This window comes from Cucumis melo, chromosome 4 (assembly GCF_025177605.1).
Source record: "Cucumis melo cultivar AY chromosome 4, USDA_Cmelo_AY_1.0, whole genome shotgun sequence".
NCBI lineage: Eukaryota > Viridiplantae > Streptophyta > Magnoliopsida > Cucurbitales > Cucurbitaceae > Cucumis > Cucumis melo.
In genome coordinates, this window is record NC_066860.1 from 10495162 (window position 1) to 10516371 (window position 21210).

General features: G+C 35.2%; 1 protein-coding gene and 1 long non-coding RNA gene across 3 annotated transcripts; one reads left to right on the top strand and one right to left on the bottom strand.

The window, feature by feature from the left end:
• Nucleotides 1-13247: 13247 nt before the first annotated feature.
• Nucleotides 13248-19269, bottom strand: LOC127148762 (uncharacterized). 2 transcript variants are annotated; one of them, XR_007819845.1, is made up of 2 exons: nucleotides 19123-19269; nucleotides 13248-15854 (listed from the first exon to the last, which is right to left on the bottom strand). It is a non-coding gene; the product is annotated as an uncharacterized LOC127148762 (long non-coding RNA). The 2 variants fall into 2 exon arrangements; XR_007819846.1 differs by having other exon boundaries at nucleotides 13248-16694; nucleotides 19123-19259.
• Nucleotides 13606-20422, top strand: LOC103494934 (putative multidrug resistance protein). Its single transcript, XM_051083038.1, is given in 7 exon segments — nucleotides 13606-13785; nucleotides 14666-14720; nucleotides 14767-14999; nucleotides 15635-16092; nucleotides 16178-16718; nucleotides 16941-18904; nucleotides 19095-20422. Coding segments are annotated over 7 exon segments (3801 nt in total). The 3' UTR covers nucleotides 19465-20422.
• Nucleotides 20423-21210: the final 788 nt, after the last annotated feature.

Below are 21210 nucleotides of genomic sequence, written 5' to 3' on the forward strand. Positions count from 1 at the left end.
ATGCAAATATATCTTTGAACTCTTGAAGTAGGGTCACCAGATCGGATTGATCCTGTTCCGAAGCCAAAGTGCCAATTCGCACTTCTTTCACTTTCCAGGTGTTCCCAAATTGATAACCTTCAAAGTTTCTTGATATGGCATAGTCTTCTTTTCTTCTTGCTCTATCAATCTTAGTAATTTAGGAGATATATCATATTCATCCTCTTCAATATTTTACTCAAGATTACAAATTGGAACTTCGAAATCAACAACGTCATTAATGTCACCTTCTACTCTGGCACCTCTATTATGGATCCTAAATTATGTCGGTAAAAGGGCCAAAAAGCAAAAAGAGAGAAGCAAAAGGAAAAAGACATGATAATTGAGATATAATCGACGTTTTTCATTTCTTTAAAAAAATAGAGGAAGTACATAATGACTAAGTTATCAAAATGCAACTTTGTAAAATAAAAAAGATGCCTTTATTACAAAAGAAAAAGCTACCCTGTGACCTTAGGCATAGTCAGAAGGCATATAAAAAGTTATTACTTTTGCGATCTCTTAGTGACTTTCAGTGTCTTCTTGATCTCCCAATTGTTCAACTCAAATCCTAGCAGACACTAATGAACCAAAAGATGAGGCAGAATAGTACTCTCGGAGACAACTGCAATTGAGATCTCAGAATCTTGATTACGTCTTTTTCTCTGGTTGGTATCAAACAACAATTCTCCAGGCTTAAATGTCTTAGATAAATGAGGTATGCTTATTCTTTCCTCCTTCATCTCGCGTCCCACAAGACGCGCGCTTCTCTTTTCTTTCTTTTCTGTTCAAACCTTCTCCCATTTAGAAGTTGTTGGCTTATAGCCCAAACCAAACTTTTCCTTGGCTTTAGGAAAAGAAATCACTTCTGAATCTCCTTGATTATCTTTTCCCAATCCCTTATACATTTGAAAACCACTTTCGATCATTGTCTTTGTAATCATTAAAGATGTCTTAAACACATAACGATCCATACTTAAACCTTCTGTTGGAAAGATAGTAGCATTAGCAATTTCAGACGATCTATAAGAATATTCTAGAGCTTCTTCTATTGCTCCAACATAAGGAAGTACTGATGTTTTTGTTACAAACACGTCCTCTTCTCCATAGACAATAGCTTGACCACCTTCTACACTAAACTTCAACCTTTGGTGCAGTGAAGATGAGACTGCCCCCGCTGAATGAATCCAAGGTCGTCCTAGTAGACAACTGTATGAGGAATTTACATCCATTACTTGGAATGAAATGTTGAAAGTGGAAGGCCCAATTTTCAATGGGATATCTATATCCCCAATTACTTCTCTACTTGCGTCGTCAAAGGCTCTAACAACCATGGTACTTGGTCTTAGGTACGATGGATCTATGGAGAGTTTCATCAACGTGGATCTCGACATTATATTTAAAGATGATCCATTATCTACCAAGATCGTCGCCACGTGGTGGTCCTTACACTTCACAGACATGTGCAATGTCTTAGTATGTCCAGTACCTTTAGGAAATGCAATTTCTTCATCTGTAAAGGAAATGCAATTTGTAGCAGTTATATTTTACACAATTTCACTAAGTGCATTCATTGAAATGTCATGCCCTACATGGGCTCTGTTTAAGATATCCAACAAAATCTTACAGTGCAGTTCAGAGTACATGAATAATGACAAGATCGATATACGAGCTAGGGTACGATGTAATTGTTCGATCACTTTATATTCATTCTACTTAATTAATTTAAAAAATTCACATGCTTCCTCTTTAGAGACAACTTCACGATCTGTCTCTTTCTCAACTAACGTGGTTTTCTCAGTAAAAATCTTGCTCAGATCATTTAGATCATCCTCACCTGTCATTTCTATAGCTTTGCCTTTACGTCGTCAAACTTCATCCTCTTTTGAGATATATTTTAAATTATCTGGTGTATAACATTTTTCACTACGAGCCATTCCTCCGACTATTACGGAAACAACATTGTCCGTGATGAACTAACATTCATCTTCCATGGAACGACATATTCTTTGCATCCATAAGCTTTTGCACCTCATTCTTGAACTTACAACAATCCTCAATGGAATGGTCATCTGTCTCTAGGTGGAATAAACATTGCTCCTTGTTGGCGCATCCAACCTTCTCCCCATCATCATTGTTAGACCTTGGTGACAAATATCCAACTCAATGGAGGATTTAGAAAAGCGTATTCATTGAAGTAGTTACGTTACTCACCTTATTCTTGTGTCTTTCCGTGAATGTGTCAACAATATTTATGGCAGGACCCTCATGATTTGGTAAATGGTTCTGGTTGACATCAGGCTCTTCCCTTATCTTCTTGAATTTCAACCAACCAGCCTTAACTAGACTTTGCACTTTAGCTTTCAAAAGAAAACAATTCTCCATAGAATGCCCTACTGCTCCAACATGATATTCACATTTTGCGTTGGGGTCATACCACTTAGGATAGGGTGGTTGTACAGGCTCTTGTAGTACGGTAACCATTTGATGACTCTTTAAAAGTTGAGGCAAAAGCTCTATGTATGACATAGGTATGGGATCAAAACGAGTTTGCTTCCAATTGTTCCTTATGTTTCTTTGAGTTGCCTGACCAAATGGGCTTTGACCTCCATTCTGATAACTAGGAGAGTAATTTGTCTGTCTCACAGTTGGTGAGGATACACGTGTCACTACTCTTTGAGTCGAGCTCAACTCGTGTACTTCTCCTTCTTTTTTCTTTGGAGTCACCATTTTTCTTGTCTCTGAAACAGGATCAGCGATCCTTCCATTCTTCACTCCAAATTCAATCCGCTCTCGAATTGTTATGACGTTTGAGAAATTAGTTGAAGCACTTCCAAACATTCTATCATAGTATAGGGCCTGAAGAGTGTTTATGAACATGGTTGTCAATTCTTTATCGGTTAGGGGAGGTTGCACTTGTGCAGCTAACTCTCTCCATCGTTGTGCATATTCCTTAAAAGTTTCAACATTCTTTTTTTCCATTCTCTAAAGATTCAGATGATCGGGTGCCAAATCAATGTTGTACTTATATTGTTTATAGAATGAATCAACAAGATCCTTTTACCTATGCACTTTTGAACCATCCAATTGCATGTACCAGCGAGAAGTCGGGCCAACTAAGGTATCTTGAAAGCAATGAATCAACAATTTATCATCATGAGCATAAACTAACATTTTCTGACAGTACATAACTATATGACTTTTGAGGCACGTGGTTCCATTGTACTTCTCAAACTCTAGAGTCTTAAATTTGGGAGGGATCACCACATCTGATATCAAACATAGTTGTGTTGCGTTGATACTCCCGTACATGTCTGCACCTTCAATGGCGCACAATCTTTCTTCTAGAAATTTCAGTCTTCTCCTACTACCCTACTCTTCTGAAATTTTCTTACCAATTTTTATAATTGGAGTAGATACGGAATCACTCACGTGGGCTGTCTGTTGTGAGGTCGGATTAGGATTTTGTGCGAGAAAGGATATAGGATATGTCCTATCCACCATACGAGGACTAGACGACCTTTGAGGAGTAAGACCTGGAGGGTATGCAGGCATGTCCTCTAGTACTTGGTTTAGATCTACTTCCACTTGTGATGAAATCTCCGCAACACTCTTTCCTCTTCCAGTAGTGAGCAGTTCCAAGATCTTTGACAATTGATCTTTCAATCCTTCAATGTCTTGATGAACTACTTGAACTTGATCATTGGTTTGCTCATCCATTATTCGAACCTTTCTTTTTGTCCAATATGGATGCTGAGGAGGTGACCTTGAGCTATTTTGCAAGATTTGGCTTTTTATCTTTTAAAAAAGAGAATAATAATTTAAATCAGCAAGAAGAGAGATAAGAAAAAGTAAGATGGAATAGAATAATTTTATTAAATGAAATATTTGAGAGAGGCACAATTTGTTTTGGGTATTCAGATCTTTAGAGATCGTAAGAACAAAATGCTAGCTTTGTCTCAAGCATCGTATATTGACAAGATAGTTGTTAAATATTCAATGCAAAACTCCAAGAGAGACTTACTACCTTTCAGACATGAAGTTACTTTATCTAAGGAATAGTGTCCTAAGATACCTCAAGAGGTTGAGGAAATGAGACATATCCCTTATGCATCAACTATTGGCAGCTTGATGTATGCGATGTTATGTACTAGAACTGACATCTGTTATGCGGTGGGGATAGTAAGTAGATATCAATCTAATCCAGGATTAGCTCATTGGACTGCCGTTAAAACTATCCTCAAGTATCTTAGGAGAACGAGGGACTACATGCTTGTGTATGGTTCTAAGGATTTGATTCTTACAGGATACACAAACTCTGATTTTTAAACTGATAGAGATTCTAGTAAATGTACTTCAGGTTCAGTGTTCACTCTTAACGGAGGAGTTGTAGTTTAGAGAAGTATCAAGCAAGGATGTATTGCTGACTCCACCATGGAGGCATAGTATGTCGCAGCTTGTGATGCTGCCAAAGAGGCTGTTCGACTTAGAAAATTCTTGACTGATTTGAAAGTAGTTTCAAACATGTCAAAGCCAATTACTCTTTTCTGTGATAACAGTGGGGTTGTGGCTAATTCTAGGGAGCCTAGAAGCCACAAGCATGGAAAGCATATTGAACTCAAATATCACTTGATTCGAGAGATAGTGCATCGAGGGAACGTGATCGTCACACAGATAGCTTCGACGCACAATGTTGTTGGTCCGTCTATAAAGCCCCTCATAGCTAAGGTGTTTGAAGGTCACCTAGAGAGTCTGAGTCTACGTGTCATGCCACATTTAAACTAGCGCAAGTGGAAGATTTACTGTGTGCGTATTGTAAGCCCTATTTTCTTGTTTTGTGTATTATTATAGTATTTTAACTCTTATGTTATACACCCCACTAGCTTTAGGATAAGTGGAAGATTGTTGGGGTTGATGCCCTAAATCTCATGGTCTTATAGTTTGTAATTGTATATATTATACAAAATTTTTATTTATCTAATAAAATAAAGTGTTTTATTTTATTTGACATTTAGTTGCATTAACCAACAAAACCAATAAACTAACATCCAAGGTTATCTTTTGTAACCTAAACATGTATGTGGAGACATACATGTGGATCATGTTTAAGTGATAACCTAAATGGTCTGTAGTAAATGGATAAGGCTGGATACCTTATCCTAGTGACACTACGAATACATTCTGCTTTGTAGTTGTTACAATTGTTCTAAAGTGCTACAAATGATTTGATCCTAATCATTCATGTCAAGACATTAGAGAGAGGGTATTCTATACAAAGAGTTTGTATAAGACTGGACCATGAAATAAATAGTCTCTCTTATTAACACCATTACTAGTTGAGACTACATTTCACCAAGATGACCATAGGTGATTTAACCTAAATCCTGATGAGTTATGAACTCCTGTTTATGAAGGCGGTCCTTTGATTTGTATAGGTGAGAGTGACCTATGTCGCTGACTTAATATGCTTACCATTTTGGGGATTCGTCTGATTAGGGAGCTGGGAACACAGCTACACAAGAAGGAATTCACTCATTCTCTATAAATAGAGTAAGTAGAGAAATTGCTCTGTTAAGGGTTAATTACAGGGCTTGAATAATGTGGCGCCACACCCTCTCTTGGCCTAAGAGGAGTTGAGTTATAGTAGGACTATAATTATTGTTCATTAGAGCAATCAGTGGTACTTAAGGAGTTAGATGTAATTATAAGGGCAAAACGATAATTTTTAGCCTAGCTATACTTACGAGCAATTTGTGAAGGGTCATTGCACTATTGATTGGTTATATATAATGGACACAAAAATATATCTACAGTAAGAAGAGTGCAACTATTAGTTTTTAGTGGAATGACTAATAGTTAATGAATAGAGATTAATTAATTAATCTCATTTCATTGGAGCTTCAATCTGTAGGTCCATAAGGTCCCTTTGTTAGCTCATTAAGGATAAATGAGAATCAAATTTATTTTGGTTTAATTTGAATTGTTCAAATTGATTAAAGAAAATAAATTGTATATGATACAATTAATATAATGTATTTGATACATTATAATGTAAAGTTTTTATGAGAGAAGTTAATATTTGAATATGATTCAAATAATAATAATAATATGAATAAGATTCATAAATAAACTATAGGTTAAAATTAATATGGATTCGATTCATATTAGAACTATAGATCATATGAGAGATCTAAACTATTGGTTATATTATATATGATATAATATAAAGTTTATATAATATAGATTAAATTTATATTAGTTTTATTTTATTTTAATTAATATAGCTTTTTAAAATAAATAAATAGAATAACTCCCAATGTGGGAAATAGGGAGGAAGTTATGATAATTTCCTCCTCCATGTCAATGGTTAATTTCCTCCTCCATGTTATTGATTAATCGATCTCTCTGCATTAAAAAAAAAAAAAACAGAATTCTCTCAAAAACTTTTCCCTCACCAAATTACAGAAGCCCACAACTCTCTGTGATTTTTTACCTGGAGAATAACAAGGAAGACTTCGTGGTGCTCTAGAAAGCTTGGAAGAAGAGTTCTTTAAGGTTCTTAGTTTCTTTACACCTTTTCCTCTATAGAAGCATGCTTAGGCTTTTTGTTTTTCTTTGAATTTATTGGTTTTACAAATTGAATTTCACTTGCATGACGTTCCTACGCTTCCGCTTTGGAAATTCCATTCTAGCTTGCACTGAGAATTGATCTGTCATCCTTGCCATTTGTCTTAATTTTTCAGCCCCTTGTTCTATCTGACCTCTAGCACCATCATACTTGCGTCTCAATATCTCGTACTCGTCCCTCCACATCATGAAATCTATCGACATTTCTTGATATTTTTCTATTAATTGAGCATAATCATCTATTGCGACCTCCCTTGCTTTGCGATATATCAACAACTACCCTTCAGAATTGTTAACGGCTTTTTACATAAATCTATTTTTTCTTTCCGCTTCTATAAGCTGGGACTTGTATTCTTTAATTGAATGTCGTAGAACCTCGACTTTCACAGCGGTCTATTGAGATGACATGACTTGTTCATGTAATGCATTTTGGAATTCTAAAGCAACACCATTCAATCTTTCTATTTCATGTCTCAAATCTGTAATGCATACCTTTTTAGCTTCCATCTCTTCATGTAAGTCGACAATATTCCTTAATAACCTCTTGTTCTTTTTTCTTACTTGGATTGCCTTAGTGTTTAAAGAATCGTTATTCTTCTCCAGCTCCAATTGCTTTCATTTCGCATTGTCTAAATCTTTTTAAGTATTAATAGCTTGCTAGACCCATTTCTTGACTTCTTCTCTTAACTTTTCGTTCTCTATTGCCAATCCCCAATTCATTTCTCTTAATCGCTTTAATTCCTTTTCTTTATCATCATGATATCTCTTCAATTCTATGTTTGGAACTAAAGATTCTGGCATAGCATTAACTGTAATCTCATTCCTAGATGCTCTACAATTATCATATTATTCTGTAGTACCCTCACAACGTCGCGAACTCTTCATCTTTTTGCAAATTTCCATGCCTTAACTACTTCATGAATTTTATTGTTTGCTCGGACTCATACAAGAATTCCTAATCTTCTAGCCCACATATAACTGGCGCAAATTGTTTTGACCATAATTGACGTAGTACCAAAAGAGGAGAATAAGCAATGCCCCTCCATAAACCTAATAGCAGGATAAAAGCCAATTTTCCACAATGGTATGTCAAAGGACTTGTGGTCATCCAAGGAGCTCTCCAAATTGCTTCTACTGTTGTTAAATGGCTGAAAAATTGCATCCAAACTCCAAATTCTAGATCCTTTGGGTCTTAGGTATGCACTATTGAATTCTCTGATAGTGTTTCTGGTATTATTCCACAGACTGCTAAATTTTATCTGAGGATATCCAAAATTATTAGGATACCTTAGATGACTAGAAATCCAAATGAAGAGCATAGGAGCACAGCTGAAGAATTTTCCTTTTCCTTGGATTCGACAATGATTTAGCGATCTGAAGGTCTCTACCATGATTGGGATAACAGGGTTTACTCCTCATTCTATCCCAACAAAAATCTTAACAACCTCTTCTTCAACATACCTTTTAATTCTGGGAAAAATAACTGTTCCGTAGATACATAATGCAATGAGAGACAAACCCTTCTTCCTTGATAAACAACCGTGCACAAGATTGATGAGATAATTGATGGGAATACAATTCTTACCTTCTTTTGTCTTTGTCTGTTTCTTTATTTCAGATGCATGAATGTCACCCATAAACTTTGATAGCGACCTTTGTAAAGTCAACTTTCGATCATAAATATAAGGCTTATTCCCTCTATCAGCTGGTAGGCTAATAAGTGCTTGATATTCTTCTATAGTAAGAGTTAAGTCAAACGTGTTGAAGGTGAAACGCTTCAACATAGGGTCCCAGAAATGTGACAAAAGCTCGCAATGTTGATGAATTAATCGTAGTGTATAAAAGGTCACCTATGCTTCCATATGCTTTTGTAAACACTGCTCTATAGTCTGGCATTAAGTTTTTCCATAAAATTTTTTAACACTTCTAGGCTATTGTTGATGAATCCCAGCTAACAAGTCTTTGGAAGTGGAACTTCTAATTTCTTAGGCCAACTCACCCTTGACTCTAGTTGAAAATGTTCCAACCACTAAGATACATCCTCCCACGAGTGAAAATAGTATAATAAGGCAGAAAACTTAGTGAAGTTAACGCTAGTATCCTATTTGACACATGCCCTCAAAATGGTGTATAGTCATACTTGATCACATAACCAAATTGAGAGAGAATTTTTTGTGAGCCTGCACGGGAGCAACAACTTCTCGAAGGTCAAACACTACTACATCCTCGAATCTAACCCTATAGGTACAACTTGGGTAGAGGGCTTGTCCTAGTGTGTGAAAATAGTATAATAAGGCAAAAAAATTAACATTCTAAAACATATGAATTAACATGATATGCGAATTATAATGAGTAAAGCTGAATATAAGTTCTAAAGGATAAAATGCCCTCAATTTGATCATAACTGTCACATGTGATTGTATGACCAAATTGGGAGAATTTTTCGTGTTCCTGCACAGAAGCATAAGTTCCTCGAAGGTCAACATTACTCCATACTCATTTCTAATCATATAGGGTAGAGCTCAAGAAGGAGGCTTGTAATTGTGTGTGAAACAATAATAAACAACACACTAAAACGAAAAGAAAATAAAACAATAAAACAATAAAACAATAAAACAATAAAATAAATAAACAAGATCAAGACAAAAGAAAAGGCCAAACTCTTGAGGTGGAACCTCAATTCCCAAGTGGAGTCGCCAAGCTGTCGCCACGTACCCAAGACGATGTGGAGCGGCCGACGTCCTTAAAAAGGGTTTAATTTTAAAAACGAAAAAAAAAGTCACCACCAATCTTTTTCGGTGTGATTGGACACCAAAATAAATTAAATCATTTTAAATAAAATAAAAATTGGTCTACGAAAAAATCATAGTTGAGTTCGGGAGTCATTTATGTACGGGGGGAAGGTGTTGGCACCCCGTAACACCCGCTTAGAAAACGGTGGCCAAATTTAATGTCTTGAATAAAATTCATTTTTTTAAAAAAATTTGTCTTATTTCATTGCTCACCACTCCGATATTTAAAGCAATTATCTCATAAAATAAGTGGGATACACCCATTAATTAGACTATATTGAGGACATATTCCTTATCTTAAGAGAACGAGAAATTATTACAATTTCTTAAATTCTATCATAGTTCAGTCCAAGCCTAGTCACCTGACAAGCCACAACCCTTACCCATCAACCTCAGCTCAACTTTCTCTCTGTCGTCTCCTTAACTAAATTCTTCTTCAGTTTTTGGTGAAAGGGTAGTTTTCGGTACTCTCTTATTTTCTTATGTTCTAAGGGCAGGTAGAAGACGCCCCATCCCTTTGTTAATACTTTTTTAGAATTAAAAGCCTCATCCCTTCACTTTGGTAAGTTGAATTTGTTGAAATTATGGTGTTGAAATTTTTTTAACTTTGTGGTACTAAAATTGTTTATGTTCAATACCAAATTTGGTTTTTTTGAATTTTTGGTGTTGAAATTGTTTTTATGTTCAATGCTAAATTTGAATTCGTTGAATTTGTGGAGTTGAGATTATGGATAGATGAAAAAAAAGGAACCTGCTAACCCAACCTGGCCCAACCCAAAATTTTTGGGTTGGGTTGGTCCTTTCAATTTGAACTATAGGGTTCATTTTTTTTCCAACCCGAATATTTTTGGGTTGGTCCATATTTTTCTTCAAACCTGACCCAACTCGGTTTATGTACACCCCTAGTCTGTGTTTGAGGTGCAAATTATTATAGTCTGGGGGTTATTATAATCTGTGTTTGGGGTGCAAATTATTATAATCTAGACTATATCAAAATTGATTTTTTTTCACTATTCTTTTTTGCAGTACACATATTTTTTCAAAGAGATTTTATTCAATATTGTTTATTATGGTATTCATTTAATAAATTTAACTATAATCTCCATAAAGTAATTTTCTCATCTGTTTAGGTGATCGTGTATGAAATTATGAGGAAATGACCCAAATTTTGAGGAAATGAAATTTGTCTTGAATTTTTAAAAATTAAGTTTTTAGATTGTTTGCTTATGTCAAGTTTGTGTGAAATCACCAAAATAAACTTACGCAAAGTTTCATTGTTAAAATAAACTAACACAAAAGTTCATTTCACTCTCACTCTGTTTCGTTCTCTCTCTAGTTTACTTTTTTATTTTTAGGGGACATTTGGGGTGAAGAGTAACTTATAATAATCTGACTATAATAATTCTCATACTAATAGTATGAGGATTATTATAGTTTGTGTTTCGAGTGCAGACTATTATAATTTGTATTATTATAACCCGCGTTTAGTCAAATTTACGGTACAAACTATTATAATCTGTGTTATTATAAAATGTGTTTGGGATGTAGACTATTATAATATGAGTTTTTACTATTCTCTTTTTGTCTACATAAAATACACATTTTTCTTCAATTGATTTTTTAAAATTTGGTTATTTAGGATCTTCATTTAATAAACTTAGTTTCAAACTGAGTTTTTCACTATACATGAAGTACAATCTTTCTTACATGAAGCTAGTAGTTTTGCATTTCATTATAACTATAGAACATAACAACAAACATAATCAAATAAACCACACTACTTTTCAAATTACCATTAATAGATTATGTTTTCCTCCAAAATAAACATGGCCTTAATTCATTTTTCATGTATAAAGAAAAATAAGGTGCACGAAGATAATGCATCTTAAGATTTATCTAAGCATCATTGTTTTTAATTTTGACACAAAAAATTACTATAAAAACCTACATTACATCTAAGCATATTTTTCCTTTTTACCACATACTAGTGTTAACTATTTTTAACTTTTAAAAATGTTTAATGAGAACTAATGTAACTTCAAAAATATTTTTTAAACAAAATAGGGTAGTACTAGCTTTTATAGAAAACAATAAAATTCAAAATAGTTTTCTATAATTTAGTTAGAAATCAAACACCTTTATTAGTTAAAATTAAAATATTTGGATAAGATTGATAGGAATTCAAAAGTAAATCTAGGTTTAAATTAAAATGTTTTCAAATGAAATATTAAGCTCAATTGAATAATTAATAAACAAAAAAAAACTCTACTTAATTAAACATAATTCAATATCGAAATTTCTTAAACGATTTTTTTCACATTCCGCAATTGTTGAAGTTGAACTAAAAGAAGAATATATTAAAATATTAATTTTAATTTATTCCTTTTGCAAAAAGCTTTCTTATCATATATTTTTAAAAAAAGAGTTATGTTTGATGATAGAATTATAGACTTCTTATTATATATTTTAGAGATTTTAATTAAAAAAATTTAAAATGGAAAAGAAAAAGAAAAGATAAAAGAAAAAAGAAAAAAGAGAGAGAGGAAGAAAGAAGAAGAAAGGGAGAGAAGGAGGTAGGGAGATTACAAGGAGAACAGATGGGGACTACAAGAAGGCTAGAGAGAGATTACAAGGAGTATTGAGAAATGAAAGGTGTTTGAATAACCTTAAATCCCCAAATAACTTAGTAGGTGACCAAAAGGTGGAGTGAACTATTTTATTCTACTCCAACACATTTGAATTTGGAAAAGAAATCCATGTATTTTATTCTAATGAATTTTATTCTAATTTAATGTTAGGGACCCTTTTCAAGTTATATTCAAGATATATGGACTAAAATTGGATACAAGTATGTAGACCAAAATTGAACAACCATCAAATTATAAAGACTAAGAGAGTTTATTGTAAATAACAAATTTTTTGAAAATGTTAAAAAGAAAATTATAGCAAAATTTTAGATTTTATCAATGATTCATGATGTTATATTTGAAAATTCTCCTACAATTAACTAGTTAAGTTTCGCTATTTTTATAATTGTTAAAGTTAAATTTACGTCAAAATATTAGTTATACTTCTTTTAAATTAATTAATAAACATTAAGCTATACTTCTTTTAAATTAATTAATAAACATTAAGCTAGACAAATCAATGTTAAAAGTAAGAATCTTGAGACCTAGAAATTAAATCAAATTAAAACTCAAGTCTCAAGGTTAGAATTGTAATATTTTGAAACTTAAGAACTAAAGATTAAGAATTATACGTGTAACATTATGAAATGTAAGATTTCAAGATCCAAAATCTAGCATTTCAAAAGAGAATTACAATGTGAGTACTACCAATTCTACAATTTCTATTTACTTGTGTATGAGTGAGAGTGAAAGAGAGAGAGGGAGGAATATTTTAATGCAACAAACAATAACCAAGAAACACCAATCCAAGAACAACTGTCCCGAAGATAAATAATGTAAATAGAAAATAATAGTATTTTCTCTCTGACCCCTCTTTTCTCCCGGTGGTTGCATTTGATTTTGTTCTTATTTTCTATTAGTTTTAAGTCATTTTAACAAGGATGTCAATTTAACTTTTGGCCTAAAAACAACAAAGTCTTATTGCTTCATAGTCTCCTAAGTGCAGTCCTTTTGGCCTTATGCATTTAGGAAGGGACCAAAAATTGCAGGCAGAAAATACTTAGTTTTGGAAATGTAAACAACTAGAAGAAACCACACATAAGCGTAATCATGGCCATACAAATCAGTCCAAATGCAGAACGAAAAATAACAATAATAATAATAACCTATCAAATCACTCAAGAATCTCAAATCAATAATCTTTCATTTTCTGAATTTTGTAAATACATTTCTGATTCACTTGTGTTTTCCAATAACCAAAACGAAGAATCAGTCTACCCAAGGGCTTGAAATTGCTTGCAGACAAACAAATAATACAACCAAAAAAATTACGTTTCAGGAATCACTGTCTGCCGGCTAAGGCTCAAATATAAAGTCGTTCTTATCTCACACGGTATTGGCTATATCAAAAAATGAAAGAGATCACGCAACAGATTAAGCCTACCAGTTTTTCTATCTAGCTTAGAAATACTACATACCTTGAATAATCTCCAAATCTGTTTCTCTTCTCTCTCCCTCTTCTAGACCATAGAAGCAGAAAAATGGCAGGCAAAAGCATATTCCATTACGCTGATAGCATCGACAAGTTGTTGATGTTCTTTGGGACTCTGGGGAGCATTGGTGATGGATTACAGGTCCCTCTCATGATGTACATTCTTAAGGATGTGATCAATGCTTATGGAGATAAAAACAGTGGCTTGACAAATGATATGGTTGACACGGTAAGGCTTGCACCTCTTTGTAAAGTTTCATTTCTTATGGGAAACTTTATCATAATCACAATGATGAAAAATATTTATACCAATAATTATAGGCAGATGGAGAGAACAGAGGCAAAGTGAGCAACGACTAAGCATTTTCAGAAAGATAGAGAATAACTAACGAGAGAATGAAACAAAGAATATGTTCCATAATCCATTAGACATAATGTCCATTCACTAAATGTAATGTTCAACCCACTAATCAAATGGCTTACACTTGCTATCATATATTGTTTGATCATAAGGAAACCGAAATAGGGCAGAAAAAGAAAATGGTTTCTACAATCATCCAAGAAGCACAAACGCTTTAGTTTGGCTAGCATGTTCATGTTAAACATGTATCAGACACTTGGACACTCTTAACACTTGTTGGATACGTATATACAACAAATGTGTTAAACATGCATATAATACTTATTGAGTAGACTAAAAAGACAAATGTATGACAAAAATAATAAATTTTGAGTGTGAAATAGATCAAGCTAAGTTTTTTAAGCATACAAGTCCATCAACCAATTTAGTTTGAATTTTCTTTTGATAGAAAAATTACGTATATTTTAATAAGCATGTCCTTGCCGTAACCTATCCTAGATTTCTAAAATATGGTGCGACGCTGTGCTAGTGTCATGTTGTATCTGTGTCTTATATCCGTATTTTTCCTTCTTAGACAATGGTGATGCCTTCCTGGCAACGAAAAACTGAGAAGTACTAGAAATGGCAATTAATTATGAACTTCTGTTTTCTATCACATAGCCTACAGGCTACATGCCGGTAGATATATGGATTGTTGATTCTAGAGTACGTAAAGCAATTGGTTAACTTGCTATCTAACATGTTTCAGTTCGCACTGCGTCTACTATACGTTGCAATTGGAGTTGGACTTTCGGCCTTTGTGGGTGAGCATATTTGCTGGAATATATCCATAGGGTAAGAGGGTAATAGTCTATATAGTCAATGTTTTTCTCAATTAGCTACACAATTTTAAATTTGCAGAGGGATTGTGTTGGGCAAGAACAGCAGAGAGACAGACGTCTAGGATGAGAATGGAATATTTGAAATCCGTGCTTAGACAAGAAGTTAGCTTCTTTGATACCCAAACTGGTTCCACAACTCATGAGGTTGTCTCCCTTATTTCCTCTGATGCTAGTTCAATCCAAGTTGCATTATGCGAAAAGGTTTGCTCTGAGTCACTCTTTCCCAACACTTAAGTGTATGTGCCAAACATTTGTGCATAGAAACAATAAACACTAGATCCTAAACTTGGCTCAGATACCATATTAACTAGTATGAGGTTCTATCTTAAAAAAAATTGGCAATCTATCCTATAAAGAGTGTGAGATCTATTGATTTTTCCAATATGAGATTCTAAACATGTCCCCTTAAGATGGTAATTCTTTTGGGTTCACCATTCAGAATTGAATCACAATTTTTTTATTGGATCAAATACGCATCTAGGCTTTATGGTCTTTGATATCATATTAAATCGCCGATTGTCCCAAAAGCTTAAGTTGACGGATGAAGACAAATTTATAATTATATTATTCAAAACGCTATTAGTTACCAGGAACTAAGTTAGAGATATATATCAGCACGGTTTAGACTATAACCCAGTATGTTAACAAGATTTTCTAGTATGTTAAAGTTGAAGAAGTCAAAAAAATAGTTCATCCATGGTAGTAATGAATTTCCTTCCAACTTATATAAACTCTAAATATGAACCATACAACACCCCAATGGCCATCAATAATTCAAAATAATCAGTGAAATCATATTCCATCCTGCTGATATACCTCATTCTTTCTCTGTGCAGATACCCGATTGCCTTGCTTACATGTCAACATTTTTCTTCTGCCATGTATTTGCCTTTATAGTATCATGGAGATTCACCTTTGCAGTGATCCCACTCTCAGCCATGTTCATTGGTCCAGGGCTCGTCTTTGGCAAAATTATGATGGACCTGATAATGAAGATGATCGAATCTTATGGTGTTGCTGGTGGGATTGTAGAGCAAGCGGTATCCTCAATAAGAACTGTATATGCATATGTAGGAGAAAATCAAACACAAGAAAAATTCAGCCAAGCACTCCAAAAAAGTATGGAATTTGGTATAAAATCCGGTTTTGTGAAGGGATTGATGCTTGGGAGCATGGGAATCATTTATGCTGGTTGGGGTTTTCAAGCTTGGGTTGGCACTTATTTGATTACAGAGAAAGGAGAAAAAGGAGGCAATATTTTTATAGCTGGTTTCGATGTTCTCATGGGAGGACTGTGAGTTTTCTTCAACATTTATATCCTGTGTATTCATTGTTGAACTTCAACTAATTTTTTTCCGCTGTAAATTCAACATTTTCAGGAGTATATTGAGTGCACTTCCTCATCTAACCTCCATCACAGAGGCAACATCTGCAACATCTCGTATCCTTGAAATGATTGATCGTGTTGCAGAGACAGACAGAGAAGACAAAAAGGAGAAAGCCCTATCACATGTGAAAGGAGAGATTGAATTTCAAAATGTATATTTTACCTATCCATCAAGACCAGATACACCTGTTTTACAAGGATTCAATCTGAAGGTTCCAGCAGGGAAGAGAGTAGGGCTGGTGGGAGGAAGTGGATCTGGCAAGTCTACAGTTATCTCACTGCTTGAAAGATTTTATGATCCCACTGATGGAGAAATACTCTTGGATGGACATAAAATAAAAAGATTTCAGCTAAAATGGTTGAGATCTCAAATGGGTTTGGTGAATCAGGAACCTGTTCTATTTGCAACTTCAATAAAAGAGAACATAATGTTTGGAAAAGATGGAGCTTCAATGGAGCAAGTGATAAATGCAGCTAAAGCTGCAAATGCACATGACTTCATCGTTAAGCTGCCAGAAGGTTACGATACTCAAGTAAGTATTTGTCACATATATACCTACAAAATTAGGTTGCTATATAATATTTTAATGCTTGAACGCTATCAACTGCAAAACAAACAAGTCTATGAAATAGATAACCCACTTTGCTAGTTTGAAACAATTAAAAAATAAAAAATTGAAACTGACAAAGTTGAAATCAAAGTTAGTCTACTTTAAGAACCCTTTGGTAATGTCAACAACTATGGTTCTTTTCAGGTTGGTCAGTTTGGCTTCCAAATGTCTGGAGGTCAAAAGCAACGGATTGCAATTGCAAGAGCTCTTCTTCGGGACCCAAAAATACTGCTACTTGATGAAGCAACCAGTGCACTGGATGCACAATCGGAACAAATGGTACAGGAAGCAATTGACAAGGCATCAAAAGGAAGGACGACAATCACCATTGCACATCGCCTATCAACAATACAAACGGCACATCAAATTGTGGTTCTTAAAGCTGGGGAAGTAATTGAATCAGGTTCACACGATGAGCTGATGTTGTTGAACAATGGACAGGGTGGGGAGTATCGACGGATGGTGCAGTTGCAACAGATAGCAGTGCAGAATGAAACATTTTATGATACCAATATTGAAATGGATAGAAGATATCGCCATAGGATGAGTGCTCCCACAAGCCCAATCAGTGTGAAATCTAGTGGACATAATACTCCAGTATTATTTCCCTTCAGCACAGCAATGTCCATCTCCATGGGAACACCATACTCTTACTCTGTCCAATTTGATCCTGACGATGAAAGCATTGAAGAAGATAGAAAGCATCCAGCTTATCCTTCTCCTTCCCAGTGGCGTTTGCTGAAAATGAATGCACCTGAATGGAGACGAGCACTGCTTGGATGTATAGGTGCTCTAGGCTCAGGAGCAGTTCAACCCATCAATGCTTATTGTGTAGGAGCACTCATATCAGTTTATTTTCGTGCTAATGAGCCCAACATTAAGTCTAAATCTAGAAACTTGTCACTTGTCTTCTTAGGCATTGGCATTTTCAACTTCTTCATGAATATACTGCAGCATTATAACTTTTCAATCATGGGAGAAAGACTTACCAAGCGGGTGCGTGAAAAGATACTTGAAAAGCTTATGACATTTGAAATTGGATGGTTTGATCAAGATGAGAACACAAGTGCAGCCATTTGTGCAAGGTTATCAACTGAAGCCAACATGGTCCGTTCCCTTGTTGGAGACAGAATGTCACTACTGGTTCAAGCAATTTTTAGTGCAGCCTTTGCTTACAGTGCGGGGCTTGTGCTCTCGTGGAGGTTAACTCTGGTTATGATTGCAGTGCAGCCACTAGTCATTGGTAGTTTCTATGCAAGAAGTGTGTTGATGAAGAGCATGGCTGAAAAAGCCCGAAAAGCACAGAGAGAAGGAAGCCAACTTGCAAGTGAAGCTGTAACAAACCATAAAACTATTGTTGCATTCTCATCCCAGAAAAAGATTCTCGGGCTCTTTGCTGCCACCCTGAAGTCTCCTAAGAAAGAGAGTGCTAGACAATCTTGGATATCTGCCATTGGCCTGTTCAGTTCCCAGTTCTTTAACACTGCTTCAACAGCTTTGGCCTACTGGTATGGTGGGAGGCTATTGACACAAGATATGATATCCTCAGAACACATCTTTCAAGCATTCTTGATATTGCTATTCACTGCATACATCATAGCAGACGCTGGAAGTATGACTTCTGATATATCTAAAGGAAGCAATGCTGTTGGATCAGTTATTGCAATCCTAGACAGGAAGACTGAAATTGATCCAGAGAACAAATCTGGGAGAGATCACAAAAGACGGATAAAGGGAAAAGTGGAGCTCAGGAGTATTTGCTTCTCATATCCAACAAGACCAGAACAAATGATTTTAAGGGGACTGACCCTTAAAATTGATGCAGGAAAAACAGTTGCTCTGGTGGGGCAGAGTGGTTCGGGAAAATCTACTATTATTGGACTTATTGAAAGGTTCTATGATCCCTCAACCGGATCTATACACATTGATGAACTAGATATTAAGAACTACAATTTGAGATGGTTAAGGTCACAAATGGCATTAGTCAGTCAAGAGCCAACTCTTTTTGCTGGAACTATTAGAGAAAACATTGCCTATGGAAAAGAGGAGGCAGGGGAATCAGAGATCCGAGAAGCAGCTGTTCTGGCCAATGCCCATGAATTTATAAGGTAAATATGGCTAACTTCTTTCAAAGTTCTCTTCCTTTTCTTTCCTCATAGAAATAAAGTTTATTCATTTGGTTCTTAAACTATCATGTTTGTTCTAATTTGGCCTCATAAAGCTATCTAAAAACAGAGAATTGAATCAGCAATATTACATTTTTCTTCTCTTAATTTTTCAATATGTCTATTCTAACAGTGGAATGAAAGATGAGTACGATACATACTGTGGAGAGAGAGGAGCTCAGCTATCAGGAGGACAAAAGCAAAGAATCGCGCTGGCTCGAGCAATCCTGAAGAACCCATCAATCCTGCTGCTAGATGAAGCAACAAGCGCACTGGACAGCGTATCAGAGAATTTGGTACAGGAAGCCCTGGAGAAGATGATGGTTGGCAGAACTTGCATAATCATAGCTCATCGATTATCGACGATTCAGAAGGCGAACACCATTGCAGTGATCAAGAACGGGAAAGTCGTGGAACAAGGATCGCACAGTGAGCTGATTTCAATGGGACAACGTGGAGAGTACTATTCTTTGACAAAATCGCAGGCCGCATTGAATCTTTGAGAATTCATATTGGGGTTTTAGGGTTTAAATGTGTTGCAATTGCAGTTTGTTTCTGTGGGATGGAAGAGGCAATGGCATCAAAGTTTGCTCATTTTTTGTGAATATGATGATGATGATGAGAAGGAACCCAAGTGAAGTTAGAAATTTAATTGGTCTATGGTACACAATTTTATGTCATAAAATTATACACATCTGGCCCATGGAACTTATAATTTTTTTTTTCTAATATCATATTTTGGTATCCTGTTTTACATTGGTCTTTAAGAAACTTACGACCTGTTTGGCCCAACGAGGAGAGTGGGGTGGAGTTTGAATATCAAGGGAATATGGTTATCAAAACCCCCTTCACTCCTCCTTTCTCCTTAAACATTGTTCACCACTCCCCTGTCGCACTATTCACCACTCTGTGCGACACTGTTCACCGCTCTGCCTCTCTCCTTCCCTCTCCATTCGTTCTCCCTTCTACCAATCTATTCATCTCCCTCACCTTGAACGTCCGTCCTGCTCTACTTCTGCCACCGCCTCTATTGGACTCGTGGCCGGCGGCGGAAACATGCTGAGATTCTACACCGACGATGCTCCAGGCTTAAAGATTTCTACCATTGTCATCCTCGTCATGAGCCTTTGCTTCATCGACTTCGTCACAAGCCTCCACGTCTTTGGTAAGCCCTACAGTGCATGATCCGCTACTGGAGTTAATTCTATTCTCATTTCGTTTACCGTGCTTTTTCCCTTCCTGATCTTTTCATTTCCTAGATTAAATGTTCAAATTTTTCTGTAAGTTTCACAATCGTTGTACTTTCTTTAACTGATAATTTCTCTTTTTCGTGTATTGTATTGAGATTATTCTCACTCAAAATTGTGCTTTTATATGGTAGGGAAGCTTAGCTGTTTCTTCTAGATTTTGTTTTGGATGAGTTAGTGGGGATTCTATATATGGTTTCTTCTTTATTAGCAATTAAACTGTGTACGTTTTCTGATGGATGACACGTTAGATTCGTTTATTAAAGTTGATGTTTGATTTTGTTATTTCTACTTAGAATTAAAGTTGAGAGTATAGAATCAGACTTCATTAATATGGACATCAGCTGTTTCTTCCAGCCTTTCATCTTATTGCCTTTTTTTCCCCTAATTTGATATGGCCATTATCCCATTCTCAATATGGACATCAGTGTTGCTATTGAATTTTTTCTTGCTGCTCTTTTTTCTCTATCCAAGATTTTTTTTTTGCCATGAATTTTTCCCCGTGTTGTATATTGCTCAGTCATGCTTCACTAGATTTATAAACTAGTTCATTTCTATTTGGCAAGGATGAGTTACTGTCAAGTTTATCTATGTGTGCATTTTTTATGTGATACTATGCCTTGTTAGTTTACATGTACATTCGTCAGGTTCCAATTTCCCTGCAATTGAAGAATAGTGAGAAAGCTCCAATGAGTCCAGAGTCCATGGAGAGGGAAGTTTGTGATGTTATTGGCCTTCAAGTAGTTTAAAAGTCGTGTGGATTGCTACATTAAACTTTTAGGTTGTACTACAGTTTCCACCGTATTACATCAATGTCATTGGGATACAGCAGGTTTACAAATTATTGATGGTAATACGTAGATATGGACACAATAACAGCATGGGGTCTTTTAAAAAATATAAATATGCTTAGAAATATTAAAAATTCTAAAAACGGAAAAGTCCATAAGTCCAAGGTAAAAAAATACATGAAAAAAAAGTTTTATAAAGATTTTAGTTACC